The sequence below is a fragment of the Canis lupus genome, chromosome 6 (genome assembly GCF_003254725.2).
Source record: "Canis lupus dingo isolate Sandy chromosome 6, ASM325472v2, whole genome shotgun sequence".
NCBI lineage: Eukaryota > Metazoa > Chordata > Mammalia > Carnivora > Canidae > Canis > Canis lupus.
The window spans coordinates 70,968,763-70,985,501 of NC_064248.1; the positions used below are offsets into that span (position 1 = coordinate 70,968,763).

General features: G+C 38.0%; 1 protein-coding gene across 7 annotated transcripts in view; it reads left to right on the top strand.

Annotated features, from left to right (window-relative positions):
* The window catches only part of SLC44A5 (solute carrier family 44 member 5), a 350,897-nt gene that overhangs the window by 190,611 nt on the left and 143,547 nt on the right, over positions 1-16,739 (top strand). For all 7 annotated transcript variants that reach the window (XR_003124439.2, XM_049111784.1, XM_025417965.3 and 4 more), the window contains one exon: positions 15,092-15,140. Coding sequence is in view for 6 of the 7 variants with exons in the window: in XM_049111784.1 (XP_048967741.1) it covers positions 15,092-15,140 (49 nt within the window). In the remaining variant the exon portion in view is untranslated. The remainder of the gene's footprint in view (positions 1-15,091; positions 15,141-16,739) is intronic.

Here is a 16,739-nt window from a genome sequence, read left to right on the forward strand (position 1 = left end):
ATTGTAAGGAAAAAACTTCAAGTTCTATATACTAATTTCTCTCAGGCCTGGAGCTTTTCAGTGCTGCTCTGTCAGTAAACTTGCTCTTCCCTTGTTCTTCTAGCAGGTTCTTCTCAGAGAGGGGCCTGCTCCCCTGATTCTCAGGTATGTGCTTGGGGGAGATGCCCTGCCCCGCCAGGTGGCCTGGCTCAGTGTGAGCTGTTTATTCTGTGAGGCCTTTGTTCCCCAGAGGCCCTGCCTCTCCCAGGTGAAAGGTAAAAAGAGAAAAATATAAATGGCAGTGGTCAGATCTCCAGCCCTGGACCCAAGCGCTCCCAGCACCCAGCGAACCGCAGTCTCCCAGTGCACACTGGCCTGGATGCTCCTGGGGGCAGGTATAGGGGCCCTGATCTGCACAAATTGAAGGGCGCCCAGTGGCAGGAGAGTTTTCACTGTCCTGTGACTTTCCCAGTTCCATTGTTCCTGTGGGAATGGAGGATAGCTGGCCTTTTCCACTTCAACGACCTTGGATAGAGGGTCCTGCGCCACTGGACCTGCTCTCCTGGGATCCGCCTCTCCTGAAGGGAAGGGAACAGAGGGCAGCCCTCCCCCATCCATTGCTGGGCTGTAGGAGAGCTCAGGTGCCAGCCTGTACACCTGGCTGGCTTCTCCCAGATGCCCTGGGAGGGTTGAGGCAGTCCAGTCCTTTACCACCATCCAACCCCGGTTTGCGGTGAGCTTTCTCCAGGGCGCACCTATTCTTGTTGTGTCTCTGGGAATATGGAGACTTCATTGCCCCTCCTGTGATTCTATCCTCTTTCCCCACTGAGCCCTTTTCAGTCAGGGAAGATTCTTTGAGATGCAGATTTCTAAAGTTCCCGATTGTCCTCTCTGCCAGTTTCCTGCCCCAGCTTTCCGGGGCTCCTCTGTACCCCCTCCACCTTTCTACCTTGTCAGAAGCAATCACTTTTCTCTCTGTAGCATTGCAGCTGTTCTCTCTTTACGTCTCAGGTTGGATTCATAGGTGTTCAGGATGTTTTGAAAGTGATCTAGATGTGTTTGGCAGACCAGATGAATTGAGGACCCCCTACTCTTCCACCATCTTGCCTCTTCTGGTTATGTTTTGTGTGAAACCTTAATGAATTAGAATGTGCATGGGAAATTTTTGCTTACTAAACAGAGAATACCATAATTTAAAAGTTTTGACTGTAACTAAATAAGTAAGCATATCTTACTAAGAGTGGGGGGAAAATAAACATTAAGAAATAGATGTAAATTTTAGAGGTAATGGAGAAATGTTTCTCCATTTTTTCCTGATTCTAATCTTGGCCTAAGTGGAAGACAATAGTGTACTCTCTTTGGATTGGTATCATCTTGGCATAGAAAATATGCCCAGAGCTGCTCTTTACTTGAGAACACAGGGCTACCTAACAGGTCTGTGTCAAAAACAAATGTCTCAGGAATTCTGGAGAGTTCCTGCAAGAATGAGAAGACTAGGAAGTTTTAGTTAAGAACTCAAGTGCTGGTTGGATCACTTGATTGGTTGGATCCATGGTTTGGAGTATTTGATTTTTGAACTCATCCAGCTACCTTAATTCAGGTATCTGACCAGTTCTGAAGCCTTGAGAATGATTGGGATTGGGATATAAGCTGCGTTATCCTTAGCCTACAGTGCCCACCTATACATGACTATATGGAGTGTCCTGTAAAGCTGCTTTAAAGGATGCCATCTTGGTCCTCTGAGAACTTTTTCTTACGGCACTGATATCAACAGGGGAATCTATGGCTGTAGAAAAAGAGAACAACAGTGATTCTACAGGTAGAATCAATTTTTTTTTTTAGAGGTAGAAACTGCTATAAAATCCCTCTAAACTATTTTACTCATTAAAAAAAAAAATAGTAGTGAGAGGGAAGGTAACATGTTAGTCCGTAGGCCTTTGGGGTAAATAAAATGTGAAAGAAGAATCACCCTTAGGAAAATGTTGAGAATCTTACCCCAGTTTATTTCTTTGAGAACCTAAGGCTGTAGAGCCACCAATTCTTGGCCACCTTAGCAGTAGGAAACCACCTGTTGGACAAACATCATGGAAATAACTTGAAAAATGCTCTTGCCTTGCAACTTCATCTTCATGATCTGTCTCCAGGGAGCAAGTTGGACATCTGTAGGGCTGTCAGGCTTTTAAAATGTGAAGGTGCTGCACTTCTTAAGTCAATGTTTGGTGCATTCTGGCCAATACTTACATGCACAACATTATGAAAAGTCCAACAGGCATCAGCCATGTTGGAGAGTAAATATAAAGTAACAGCACAGCACAAATAAGTTTAAAAGAGACCCTCCGTGTTATGTTCCTAATAAATATTGACTAAGCAGCTGCTATGAACCAGAACTGCTGCTCCGGGCGGTGGAGCACACAGTAGGAAACAGAACAGAGCAAGAGCCCCTGTCCTCTTAGAACTTCTATTCTAGTGGAGAAAACATATGATAAATAAATGACTGCATTGATGACTAAGAGATAGTCAAAATGTCATGTATTTTGAGTCAGAAAAGTGACTTGTTAAGGTGACACAGGCTTTTGCAGCTATAATTAAAATGATAGAGAGCTGGTTTCTTAATCTTTTCACAAAATGGACTCTTTGGAACTCTGAACTTGAACTGCCTGAATCCCTAAAGTTACATGAATATCCTTTGTGGGAGTTATTGTTTGGAAAAAGTAGGATTTTATTTTCTCCCATGTTCACATGCATGTGTGTGTTTCTGTGCATGTCTGGGAAAGAGAGAGAGAAAGCTTACGTACAGGTGTATGAATCTCACAAACATGATGGGAAGGGGAAAAACAAAACAAAAAACAAAAACAAAATCACCCCACATGCCATTTGTGTATAACCAAAAGTAACCAAAACTAAATTATATTATTTAGGAAGGCATAGAGATAAACTACAATAAAAACAGGGAAGTGATTATCACAAAACTCAGGGCAGTGGTTACCTCTAGCAGGGAGGGAACTGCTTAGTCTTCCGTTGTGATTGTGCCATAATTTATTTATATTCTCTACTTTTAATGTCCACTGAGTTGTTTCGAATTTTTGGCTATTAAAAACAATGCTGCCATGAACATTATTGTGTCTGTATCTTCATACACATATGTGGTAGTTCGAGATAAAATTTAGGACTGAAGTTGCCCCGTCGTAGGGTCAGATCATGCCAGACTTTTCCAAAGCAGTTCTCCGGATTTCATTTTCATGGGCAGCATATGAGTTCCCACTATTCCACATCTTTGTCGACACATCTAACTTTCCCCTTTTTTTGCAAGTGTTCTGAGAGCATATAGTTAATTTTTTTGTATGGTTTGCATTTACATCTGCCTAATTATTAATGATATTGAATGTTACTTTTATTATTTATTCACCATTTAGATTTCTTCCTCTAAGGTTCCCACCTGAGTCTTTTGCTCCCCCCCCTTTTTTTGCCACTAATCTTTGTCTTTTTGATCTGTAGTTCTTTATATAGCCTCGGTATTAATAATTAAGTGTTATTGTGTTACTACTGCCCTCTATGGATATCATGTCCCTCTATTGAGTCTTTTAATGAAAGGAATTTTTTATTTTTGTTGTAGCTAAATTTATAACTTATTTCCTTTATGACTAGTACTTTTTGTACTATTGCTTAATAAATCCTCTCTCTGAGGTCATAAAGTCTTTATAATTTTACCCTCACTTCATGTCTTTCTATCTAGAATTGATTTTTGTATCTGACGTGAGTAGGGCTCCAAGTTTATTATTATTTTTCTTGATAGATATCCACTGTCTTATCACCATTTACTGAGGAGAATGTACATTTACTGATTTTTTTATGCTTTATAATAGTGACAAATACTGAGAAAGTATGTTAAATTTCCTACTGTGATTGCAGATTTGTCTATTTCTTCCTGCAATTCTATATATTTACGTTTTAAATTTTGTTAAGTGCATGTATTTAAAATTATTGTATCTTCTTTGTTAATTGGACTTTATCATAATGAAGTGATTTCTGTTTTCAGAGATTACCTATAATTCTATCCTTTTCATTAAAGATTTACATAGCATATATTTTTTCATCCATTTGCTTTAACCTTTTACTATCCTTTATTGGGGGATGTACATACAGCATATAGTTCGATATTGTGATTTTTCTTCCAGTATGACAGTTTTTGTCTTTCACAAGCACACTTGGTCCTTTGTATTTAATGTAGTCATCATTATACCTGAGTTTATATGTGTCTTAGTTCGCCATAACAAAATGTCATAGACTGGGTGGCTTAAACAGCAGATATTTATTTCTTGTAATTCTGGAGGCTGAGAAGTCCAAGATCAAGGTACCTGTTAATTTTGTTCCTGGTAAGAACCCTCTTTCTGGCTTGAAGATAGCTGTCTTCTCACTGGGTCCTCATATGGCAGAGAGAGCTAGTTCTGGACTTTCTTCCTCTTCTTGGAAGGACACTCATCCCACTCTTAGGAACTCATCTAAGCCTAATTACCTCCCAAAGACCCTATCTCCAAGTACCACCATATTGGGGGTTGGGACTCTCAACATATGAATTCTGGGAGGACACAAACATTTGCTTCCTAACAACATACAGCACATTATATTGTGCTTTCTCATTCCTCTAACTGTTCTGTGTTTATTTTTCTTCTCTTTTTTATTTTATTTTCCATTGGCTAATTTTTCTTATTCTGTTTTCCTTCCTCCACTATTTTCAAAGTAATACATGCTGGTTCTACCCTTTTAAAAACCATAGCATGCATACTTATTCAAGTTTAAAATTTATTAATATTTTACCCTTTTCTACGGATTATATTATATTATTGCCATAATTTTCTCTTATTTAACCCCACAAGACTTTATTATTGTTGTTTTATATAGCCAGTGATCATTCCTTTCCTCTCTCACCCTGCCATAGTTCTTCATTCTTCCTTTCTTCTTTCATCAAAGACCTTCCATCTGGGTAACTTTTTCTTCTTTCAGAAATATATACTTAAAGGGTGCCTGGTTGGCTCAGTTGCTTGAACATCCGACTCGGTTTTGGCTCAGGTTATGATCTCAGGGGTTGTGGGATGGAGCCCCAAGTCAGGCTCCACACTCAGTGGGAAGTCTGGTTGAAAATTCTCTCCCTTTTCCCCTCCCCTCACTTGAACATGCTTGCACTCTCTCTTTCTAAAACAAATAAATTTTTTAAAAAGAAATATATACTTTATGTTAGTGAGATTCTACTGATGGCAAATTTTTTTTATTTGAAAGTTTATTTCACTCTTTTTTCTTGAATAAATTATCATTAGGCAAATATTCTGTGTTGGTGGTTATTTTCTTTCTTTTTTTTTTTTTTTTTTGGTTATTTTCTTTCATTGCCTCTCTCCATCATGTTTATTCTCTCTTTCTGGAAATCTGATTTAACATATATTAAAAGTTTTCACCCTATGCTCATTTTACCAACTAGTCTTTTATATTTTCCATTAGTTTCTCTCTGCTACATTCTGAATAATTCATTTTGACTTGCCTTTTTGTTTACCAGTTGCCTCTTCAGCTGTGTCTAATCTGATATCAAATTTATCCACGGAGTTTTACATTTTGTTTATTGTGCTTTTTTACTTCCAGATTCGATTTTCTTCATTTTCTTCATACAATCTGCTAGGTAGTTTAAAAAAAAAAAACTAGTTCTTTACATTTATTTTCAAGTTTGTCTTTTATTTCTGGAAAAAAACCCCAGCAAGCATAGTTGCTTTATAATTCGGGATGAATCATATAAATATCTGAAGACTTTATGGGTCTATTTCTATTGTCTGTGTATATCTAGTTCTTTCGTGGTATCTTGTTTATTTAATTTGTTATTTTTTTTTATTGTTTGCTGCATATTTTCTTTGGAAAATTATTTGTGAGAACTCTTAGAATAAGATACATTCCAACAGAGCCTGTTGTTTGTCAGATGTCCATGAATACCTAGATACTGACCCCACTTGAGATTACTTCACATACACTGTAAACTCAAATGAAGGTGTTTCCCCCATCTTTATTTAGAAATAAACTAAAGACAAGGAAGGATTTCTCTTCCTTAGTCTTTCACAGCCACCTCCAAGTCTATATAGAATGTAGAACAAGTAAGACCAAAGTTTTCTTTTGATAATGAACTCACAATATGTTCAGCCTCTTTGTGGAAAATGCTTTTGTGAGGAAAAAATATTCATGAGCATTTCTGCCTCACAGATGCTCCATAGAATTTACAAATATAAAATCCGGGCTATTTTATCTTTGACTTGATCCAAAGAGACAGGACTATAGGAGGAAGTGAGGTAAGTCCCCAGGCCTCCATTCCAAGTGATTATTTTGTTCTGTAACACTCCCCCACTCCCTCCATCCCAGCCCTGAGAAAGAAGAATTTTAAGTGCCCTCTCTCTCTTTCTCTCTCTCTTTCCCTCCCTCCCTCCCTCCTTTCTGAATACATGTAACAGTTAGGTGCGTCATACCGTAAGTTGTGTGTAGTTCCTGTTGTTTGCACTTTCCCCATTTGTCATTCTAAGTGACTAGTTTGACCCATTGCTGAAAGATCATAGTTTATCATAATTTTTCCTCAACTATTCTGTAGGTAGAGGCATTCATCTAACACGAATTCTCGTAGTATATTCCACTTGTAGTTTTTATTCGTTGGATCATGATGTCTTGTGGGTAGAAAATGTATACTAAATCATATTTTCTTCCCTGCATTCAGGCCCAGGAATAGGGATGATTTTCTAGTGATTATTATCTTCCATCTTCTTGAGTTGTGGCAAAAGTCAGAGTTGATGCACAGTTTAATTTTATTCTCATCAATAACCTGTGAACAATATGAAGATGTAGGAGAGATGTTATCACTAGCTACTGCTTTATGCATTTGTGATAAATTGACAAGTTCTTGCTATTTTTCTTAGTAGTGTTTATTCCTAAGCTCAACAGAAAGTCTTTCACTCAACTATAACCTTAAAAAATTTTCTCCTTCTTTACAAAAGTTGATTTTTGTATCTGTATAATGACGAAAACTATCATTTCTCCCAAACTTTATTCATTTACTGCCTGAATTTTGCAGATGGAAAGACAAGATGAAGTCACTTATTTTTATATTCAGGGCAAGTAAATATACTCTTCATTTCCTATCTCTGATTATGAAGTTGTTATATTTTTTAGGAGGTAAGGGAATAGGGTCTTGTGTGATAATGAAATGCATAACCTATGATACTGGAAGAAAATAAGGAATTGCTCCAGTGCAATTAGAGTATGTCATTGCTCTTTTTTTTTTTTTTTTCTGAGTGCCTCATGTTGGGCAATGAATATGAATACAGCTAGAAAGAAATATTAGAAACCCCAAGCTGATAACCTTCAAACTCAATTCATGTTCTTGTTTGCTTCCAGAGTCTCTTTTTAAATCAATATTGATTCAGAATTTTATTTATTCTGAGAAGATATGTGATTATCCAATAATTCATGGCTGTTCTATAGCACAAATTCACTGCTTTGTCACAGTAGTCAAGAAAAATCATTTTTTCAGAAGTGCATTTCCAATGCCCCCCAAACGTGCATCTTTCAGCACTGCCTATAAAATCAGTCTATGAAGAAGCAGCCTGAGTGCTTTATGAATGTTTTCTTTTGCCTGTTTAGTGGAAGTGGAGGTTGTTTCTTTTCGGCATTACTTCCAGATTGACGTTTTAACTGAATGTTAATGACTTGTGTTCATATAGGGTGAATTATTTCAAATGATGATGTAAACTATTTAGAAACCAACCCTGTGATTAGAAAACCCTTTCTTAAAGCAGGAGATTTGGCATTCTTGATGAAGCATGGAATGATTTATCAATCTATACGTTTAGGAAGTTACTCAGACTGATAGAAAAACAACCATTGTAAGGTGATGGTACCACAGTATTGTTTGGCTTGAATCAGTGCTGAAGGAGCCTCATTTGCATTTCCATTAATCTTGCCATGTCCAATGTGGGGTCATGTTTCTGCCCTAGATGAATTTCTGGAATGCACATCATTTTCTGCTTGAGGCATTGCCATCACTAGGTGATGAAGCATGACACCCTGCCCTTTCCTTCACCCCCATCAAATGTATTCCTCTGTAATGCTTTTGGAATTACCTCATCCTCTCTCACTGCTGCAGCCTCAGTCAAGCAGCTACCATCTGAACTCTGAAATATGACAACAATCTTCTTCTTGGTCCCTCTGCCTTAACTTTCCTATTTCTTCTGCATCATACAGATACACAAACACATGGCAATTGTATTACTTTCTCAGAAGACTTGAGGGGCTTTGTAAATCCTACTCCAGCTTCATATGATGTATGTCATTCTTCTAACTGCTCTCATGTCTCCTCCTCCAGGAATAGCTCTTTGCTGTAGCTGAGCATGTGCTTTTTCCAGCTTTCCCATATGATACATTCTTCCCTTTAAGCATTCTCATAATTCCTCTCCTTCAAAAAGTTATTCCATAAATGTCATATCCAGCTTAATCATGGAAACCTTTCTAGAACTATTCATGTCACTTATAGTCAGTGAGGTAATTCAACTTAAGTTGCATTGCACTACACTGATCTACTTTGTTTATGAGAGTGATTTCATATATTTTACTGCTTCCAGTGGTCACCCCAAAGGCAGAAATTGTTTCCTCCTTTTGTTACTTAAAATTTGTTTTGCTACTATTATTTTATAGATGACAAAAAAGAAACTGCACAGAGAAAAACAGTAATTCTCCCAAGATCATGCACTTTGTAGATGGCAGAAATGACATTTGATACCAAGAATTTTATTGCCCAATTTTTATTCACCAGTATGGGATACTGTCTCCATTACTTCCTTTGTTAACTCCTATTGGTCTTGACATTACAAATTGGATGCTGAGTTAACAGAGAGTAATTTTTCACATCAATGCAATTTTAGGAGTCTATTAACTTGTCTTTAATCCAGGTTGAAATCTATCTACAATGACTAGCTGGTAATTGTTAAGATTGATCTCCTATTTGTATTTTCATAACCTAAATTAAAGATATAAGAATTCAAAATTACACTGACATTTAATAAAAGTTTACTCCAGAAATATTTATTATCTATTATTTATGCATATATGGGACACCAAAGTAGATAATAGCAAGAGAACAATAACCAGGATCCGGTATCTGCCCTAAAGGAGCTATTAATCCAGTAGGAGAAACAGTCATGTATATTCGTTCCTCTTGCTGCTTTAATGATTACCGCATATGTAATTGTTTATAATCATACAGATTTGTTATCTTACAGTTTTGGAGGTCAGAAGTCCAAAATAGGTCTCAATGGGCTAAAGTGAAAGGATAGGCCCAGCTGCATTTCTTTCAAGAGGCTCTAAGGAAGAATCCATTTTCTTACTTTCTCTAGCTTCTAGGGGCTGCCACATTCCCTGGCTCACGACTCCCTTCTCTCTTCAAAGCCAGCAATGGTCAGTTGAGTTTTTCTCCTATCACATCACTCTGACCTTGTTTCCATAGTCACATCTCCTTCTTTGACATTTCTGTCTCCTTCTTCCCCATGTATGGACTGTTGTAATTATATTGGGTTTACCCAGATAATACAGGAAAATTTCCCCATCTCATAATCACCCAAAGTCCCTTTTGCTTTGTAAAATAAAATATTCACAAATTTGGGGGATTAGGATGTGGGCATCTGTCTACTACAGCACATGCCTTGAGGCATAGTGTACCAAGTGCAACAATGCAAATGATACAAGTATGTACATCTCACAGATGAGTGGAATTAACTACTTTGGGATGGAATTATAAGAAAGTTCTCAGCATTGGTCTCTAGGCACAGTACCCACTGGCACAGTAGCCAGTAGGATGTTTTGTCCTTGTCCTTCTCCTAGAGGATGAATGGGGGAATTTGTAAGAACTGTAAGATTTCTTTAGCCTTGTCAACAGAACAAAGAAGGGAAAGGCATATTGTTAAAAGGGCCCTATGCAAAACACCTGATGTAGGCTGGAATCATAGCAGTACCAAAGTGCTAGAAGATCAAGTTTGAAGTAAGGGATGGTAGGAGATGAGGCTGGAGAGAGGCCATGTGTGCTGGGCTGAGAGGTAGGGATATCTCCCTGTAAGAAATGGCAAAGAACACTTCCTTCTCCTCTGTTGAGATTGGAGGAAAGGGACTCCTATCCCTGGATGAAGTGGCAGGCCCTCATTTGTAGACAGAGCCATAAACATGTTTGTAAAAAAATCAAATGTAAAACAAGTGTTTGATTATTCACAATTTTCCACTAGCTGTTGAATATTAAGGCAAGATTTAATTTTGTACTACACCATGTTCCCTTGCTTTTTAGAGAGCTATCTGACTTGGTCACTAAATTCTACTTTGCCACGCCTTAGAGTTCCCTTTTGGTTTTCTAAACCACATTACATTCTCTGGAGAATATACCTGAAAGAATAAACTTAAAGCTCTCAGATTTTTGGTTTTTGTAACTGATCAGTGATAGTTTTATTGTCATTTTTCTTTGAGAAACAGATAGCTTTTAAAGAAAAGAGTCTTTCTAAACATGCCTGGCTGCTCTATCTTACCATTTGTGTCCAACAGAGTCATGTGAAATCCACACTCAGGAGCTGAATTAATTACCTGGACTATTTTCCTTAATCCTCATGAATGATTTGTAGTAAGATAAATTGCATTGTGTAAGTACAATACAAACTGTTAACTATAATAACAAGTGTGTAACTTCTATAATGAATTTCTTTTTGTGATTCTGTTGTCATAATAATTTTGGTGATCGGAGAATCACATGAACTTAAGCAGCTCTTAAAATGATTACCTAATTATAAGTATTTTTTTTCTGGAAGTTAGAAATATGAATTATATTCAACTAGCTAAGCCATATGATGGCTCAGTGTTGTGGCTCTTTTCACTTAGCTGGCCTTTCAGTCTATTTATTCCAGAGATGCAATTAGAGCACATGAGGGTCTCTGAAAAAGCGAGGGCCTGTATTGATTCCAGAAAATAAAAAATTTGCATGACAATACAAATTCTGGCAGCACGTGGGGTAGGCTGAAGTCATTACTTTCCAGCTGTCATTACTATATGGAATCAGCTAAATCTTATCGTTTGACTGTGGCGTAAGTATATTTTTCAACTGAAATATAAGGCGGCCAGGATTTACAATCAGAAAGTGTCAGCTTTTCAGACAGATTTGACAATAGCATTTCATTTACACTGTGATCTACTTTTTCTCTTTGTAAGGTACAAATCACACCAAAATTGGAAGCCAGCCTGGATACTTTTAAGTAATCTCTTTACCCAATGTGGGGCTCAAACTCACACCCCTGAGACTGAGTCACATGGTCTCCCGACTGAGCCAGCCAGGCGCCCCTCCAACCTAGATTCTTTTAAAGCAGTTCTGCCTATTTCTAATGTAAAAAGTGAATAATTACAAGATCAGTGTAAGTTGCTAATCCCTTTTCACCTGCTTCCTCTCCCCACTTATCTATGGCATTTCTTTGATATCATCAAAGAGGAACTTCCTGCCAAGTGGCTCAACATAGGCTTTGGGGTCAGACCATGTGCCTTCCAATCCCACTTCCACCTCTTGTTAGCTGAGGGGCAAATTAGCCATCCTGTGTACCTCAACTTCCTCATTTGTAAAACGGAATGATAATAATGACACACCTCACAGATTATGGAGCATCCAATAACATAATAAATATACTGGGGGTATTGCATTGCACAGTACACAGGAGTACGAGTCACATTGTGTTCTCTGTGACATTGTGCAAAATGGCAGATTTGTGTGCAAAGTACTTACAGTGGTCCCAGGTACGAATAAACATTCACTTAGTAATCATTTTTCCGTGGAATTTGTAGTCTTCCCTCTTTCTTGGAATTCTTTGGCTTTCTTGAGTGCCACTTTCTTGAATGTCACTTTTATGTTTTCCTTCCTGTGACTGTTTATTTTCACTTTTTACTCTTAATTATGAGGAGGTCAGTTCCCAGGTGGGCGGAGTCAGAGAAGCAGTGAGGAAAAGAGAATTTGACAGTGTCAGAGAACTCAACACTGAAGTATATATGGACTTTCTCAAACAGGAAATGTTTTACACGCTTCCCCTTGGAGTATAAACCAATGTTGGCAATGTAGGGTATGGCCAGCAGGATCTGTTCTGCCCCAATAGGACTAGACAGTGTGGGTCCCAGGTGGGGCACATTCTTAGCCTTTCCGTGCCTTGTTTTTTTAAATAGATAAAGTGAATCTAACAATGGTTTCCAATCTACCTATTTAATAAAGTTATTGTATCAAAGTAAGCAAAACAATGCAAATGAAGTTCCTGTTACAGCACTTAGCATTTAATGCTAAAAACAGGTTTAATACTGTTGTTCTTGTTGCTATAATAATATTGTAACCAACAGACCCTGAAGTTTTTCTTTATGGAATTCATCACTTATCATGATATAAACTTCGTGACTTCCATATATGTATCTCAAGACTTGACTCAAGATTCCAGTTTCTTAACTCTGAATGAATGCTGGACTTACAATCAGATGTCACTTCAAAATCAATCTCATGCTCTTTTTCTTATAATAACTTTACAATTTCTTCCACCTACTAATGTTCCCAAAGTGTTTCAATCTTTCCTAAAGCCTAGGCCAAAGACTAAAAGTGATTGAGAATGACAGTTCTAGGTCTGTAGTCGCTTGACTTGAAGCCATCTTGACTTCTCTCTTTTATACCCCAAGTCATTCATCAAGTTCTATTTATTTTTTTCATGTACTTACACTGACTAATAGTGAACATTCATTGGGGAGCGTACGAAGCGCCAGACATGGTTCTGAGCACTTTTACAGGTGTTAATTAATTGAATCCTCATAACAACTTTAAGGCATAGGTACTGTTATCTCCATTTACAAATATGGAAACCAAGACTCAAGAGGCGGCACAACCTGTCTAGGGTCATTCTGCTAGTCAGTCACAGACGGCATGCAATCTGACTCCAGAGCCATTGCTCTTAACCTCTATGCCACACGACTCTCTGTGATGAATCTTGAATCTCTCTTTCCATCACTTCCATCACCACTTGGACAGTGGCTCACGTTACTTCACCTCTATTATTGCAGTAGACTCCTAAGTTGATCTCCTTGACTTTGCATTTTGCCATTCAACTTGTACACTGCTGCAGACTGCCCTTCCTTAAGCACTGCTTTTGCCGGGTCATTTTTTTTTTTTTTTTGTAGTTGTTCAAAATCCTTCTATGGTTCCCTGTGGCCTAGGATATATAAAATAACTTCCATCTCATTTTTTCAGGCTTTCTGAAGTCTGATCCTATTGTATCCTTTCGGCTTTATGTCCCCTCCTCCTATCCTGTTATCCAGTCAGGCTGATTTTTTACCATCTCTACAACCATGCTAAGCATCTCTACCTCTGTGACTTCATTCATTGCTACAAGTCTAAACTTCACCTATTTATCCTAAAATGTTGTGCTTTAAGAGTCCTTCCTTACTAATCTCTACTGACCGTGACCTTTCCTTCCCTGGAACTCTTATAACACTTTCTTTGTATCCTTTTATGATATCATGTTCTGCTTTGTTCTGTAGTAATTTTTGTACTTTTCTTATTTTTATCCCTCCTCATCAGTTCATTAGCTTTTTGAAGACAGAGACCGTTTCAGTAAATCTTTTATCCCCTGCAGTGCCTCTTTCAATGCAGAACACATAGCAGGTGATCAATAAATAGCAACTGAATTTAACAGAATTCCAGTTTCATCCATCCAAAATATTTTTCTTCCTTTTTGTTTTATTCTAGTCTTTAGCAAGAATCTTACTTCTTGAATATGACCCTCTTGACTGTTCTAGTCCTTGATGAAACCTACTTTCTCAGAACTCTTGTAACACTTAAGGCAGATACCACACAATTTGGTTCTTTATTAATTGTTTTATATGGCATTTTCAGTGTTCATATGTTACAATGCAGGGCCTGGTATTCTCAAGAAATATTTGTTGAATGAATCAATACGTTGATCTTGTTCCACCAATTGTAAGGTCTCCAATAGGACAATGCCTTATATATCTTCTGTGCCCTTGGAGTCCTTGGCTTATAATAGGTGCTTTACTAATATTCACTGATTGACTGGCTCTTAGATTTTTGTTCCATGTGCGTCCTTACCTTCCTGTTGTTTTGTCCTCGGCCTGTGATTACACTGAAGAGGCCTCTGAGTCCTCAGAACTCACGTTCCCATTTACAGGCAGAGTCATATGAGGTTTTTTGGCCAGTCCCTTTTGACATGTTCCCTTTAATTTCAGGACTAAGCCTTCTCACAAGGACAAATCCCTAGAGGAAGAGGTGTGAGTGCTTAGGTTAGGGGAGAAGCATTGGGGGTTTGGGATTGTAAAATACAGATCACTGACCAGAAATTATTTTACAGAACTTGGTTCTGAGTCTGCTTACGTAGTACATGTCACAGGAAAAGACTCTTCTGTGTGTACCTTGTCCTGTTTAAAAAATGGGGGGGAATATATCACAACCATGATGCAATAATGAATGACTAGGGCATCTCTCCAGATGGTATGAAGCCTGCCAAGAGGATCTGAAAAAAATAATCTTTCTATAATATAATAATGACTTGTATATGCCATATAGCCAACATGTCAGAGACCAATTAATATTTCGACTTCTTGAAGGAAAGCCTAATCTACTGAGAGAAAGGGGAGAACCAGATAAGCAGGCATCTCTGTTGTACTGTGCACCTCACGAGCACTCAGCAATACTTGGTGATGGCAGATGGTAAAACGGCTTTGCAGACCAGAAGGACTCCAAGCTTTGCTACCCTGGATGCAATCTATAATGTTGCCACACAGAACAGTGGGAGATATGTGTATAGTATGCATAGAATATGGTCCTTAACTCTTCCCAGTCTTGTTTCTTACTGGAGAGAGGGAAGAGGATTGGCAGATGTAATCAAGGCATAACTGTGTTTCCCTGGACCAAAGAATGAATTCAACACTGCCCTGGGCAGTAGCCAAGATGTAGATTTTTCTTTATTAGTACTCTAAATGTGTTTATTTGCCATTTCATTGGCATATATGCTTAAAAAGTTCTTTCTTTTAAATGCAGGTTATCCAAATGCATATGATCCGAATTTCAAGGGGCCCGTTGCCAAAAGGTAAGCAATTATTTTCTTGGAAATATATTTTTTTAACAAGCACAAAAAGTTTACTTTTGTTATAATTTTCTGGTCAATGGAGAATCATATCTGATGAAGGGGAAATGACTTACTTTTAGCCTAAATGTCACCTTATTGATATACAGAAAATACAGAGAATAAATTTTTCCACGAGTCATGAATATCATCCATTCAGCAAATATGCTGCCTTAAATGATGAGGCTGAAGTGTTTGTATTTCTTAAAACGAGAAGCCTAGAAATGCTTTACAAGGTTTAACCACTTTAGAGAAGCAAATACATTTGAGTAGTTGTTTTATGCACCTGTTTGTTCTGTGATTCTCCACTGCAAATGCAGAGTTGCTATGCCAACTTCTTCCACAGCAGGTATTTGTGCCCTCGGCTTCCAAAAGCAGAGAGCTTTCTTAGAGACAACCATTCACCATTGCATCATGTAAGCTTTTGGATAGTTTGGACTACTCTAGGGAAATATGTACTTGTCTCAACGGGTGCTTCTCTCTCAAAGCTGTATGGCATTTAAAAGCTACCCTATAATTCATAGGCCTCTTTTATTATTACTTTTACCCTCTATTCCCAGGCTTCTTGCTAACCAGAAAGGGGTTTGCAGGGTAGAATGGGTAAAACTGAGGAGAAAATTATGCTGTTGGTAGCTGGGTTTTGCTTAGCTTTGACCTCGATTTCTGACATTTGTATGTCATAGTAAACTCCTAGGTGAAGTAATGATCAGCATGCTTGTTTGCACTTGCAACCATCAGCATCTACGTTAGCATTTACTGTTATGTGCCTATAATACCCCGGCTTTTAACAAATGTGTATTCAGTTTATCCCAATTCTATAAAAAAAATGGGGTTACTTATTCAAAGGTGTACCAATGCCTTTTTTAGAGTAAGTCTGAAATCTCTCATCCTTTCCATGGTAACACCATGAATACGTTGCATGGTCCAGTATACAAACAGCCTCATTCAGGATGTAGGTTACTTTTACTGTACTTGCATTGATTTTACAATAACTAACATGTGAAAATTGAATCTAGCTTATTGGCCTCAAGGGACCTCTAGATATAATCCAGATTCAACAATAGTAGTAGTAGTCATAGTGATAGTAGTAATAGTAAGAGTACAAATATAATGTGCTGCCACATTTGGACGGACAAAATAGAGATTAAAGATGTGCCTTTTCTAGCCACAGAGAAGAAAGCAGAGTCATGCCTGGCTAGCTTTAGGTGTGAGGAAGGAGTTGCGTCTTCAGTAATAACTACGTAATTGTAGTTACGTAGAGCTTAATGATGGAACCAGGTAGTCCAGGTAAAGTCTAAGCAACTGTGATCATCACTCTGAGGAAAGTAAGTTAGTTTTACTGAGGACTGTTTGTGATGGTTTGTGATGTCCTGCAGACCACAGAAGCCTTCAAAGAGAAATGGTCAGTATGTGGCATACCTCCCCCATCTTCAATCCAAGAACAGGGGAAAGTACTATAGAACCGTGGGTGTTGAACTGCAGGAAGACACGGTTGGCCCATTTATAACTTTTCTATAATTTCCTTTCTGAGAAAATAATTAGACTGTTTATTTTTTAATTTTT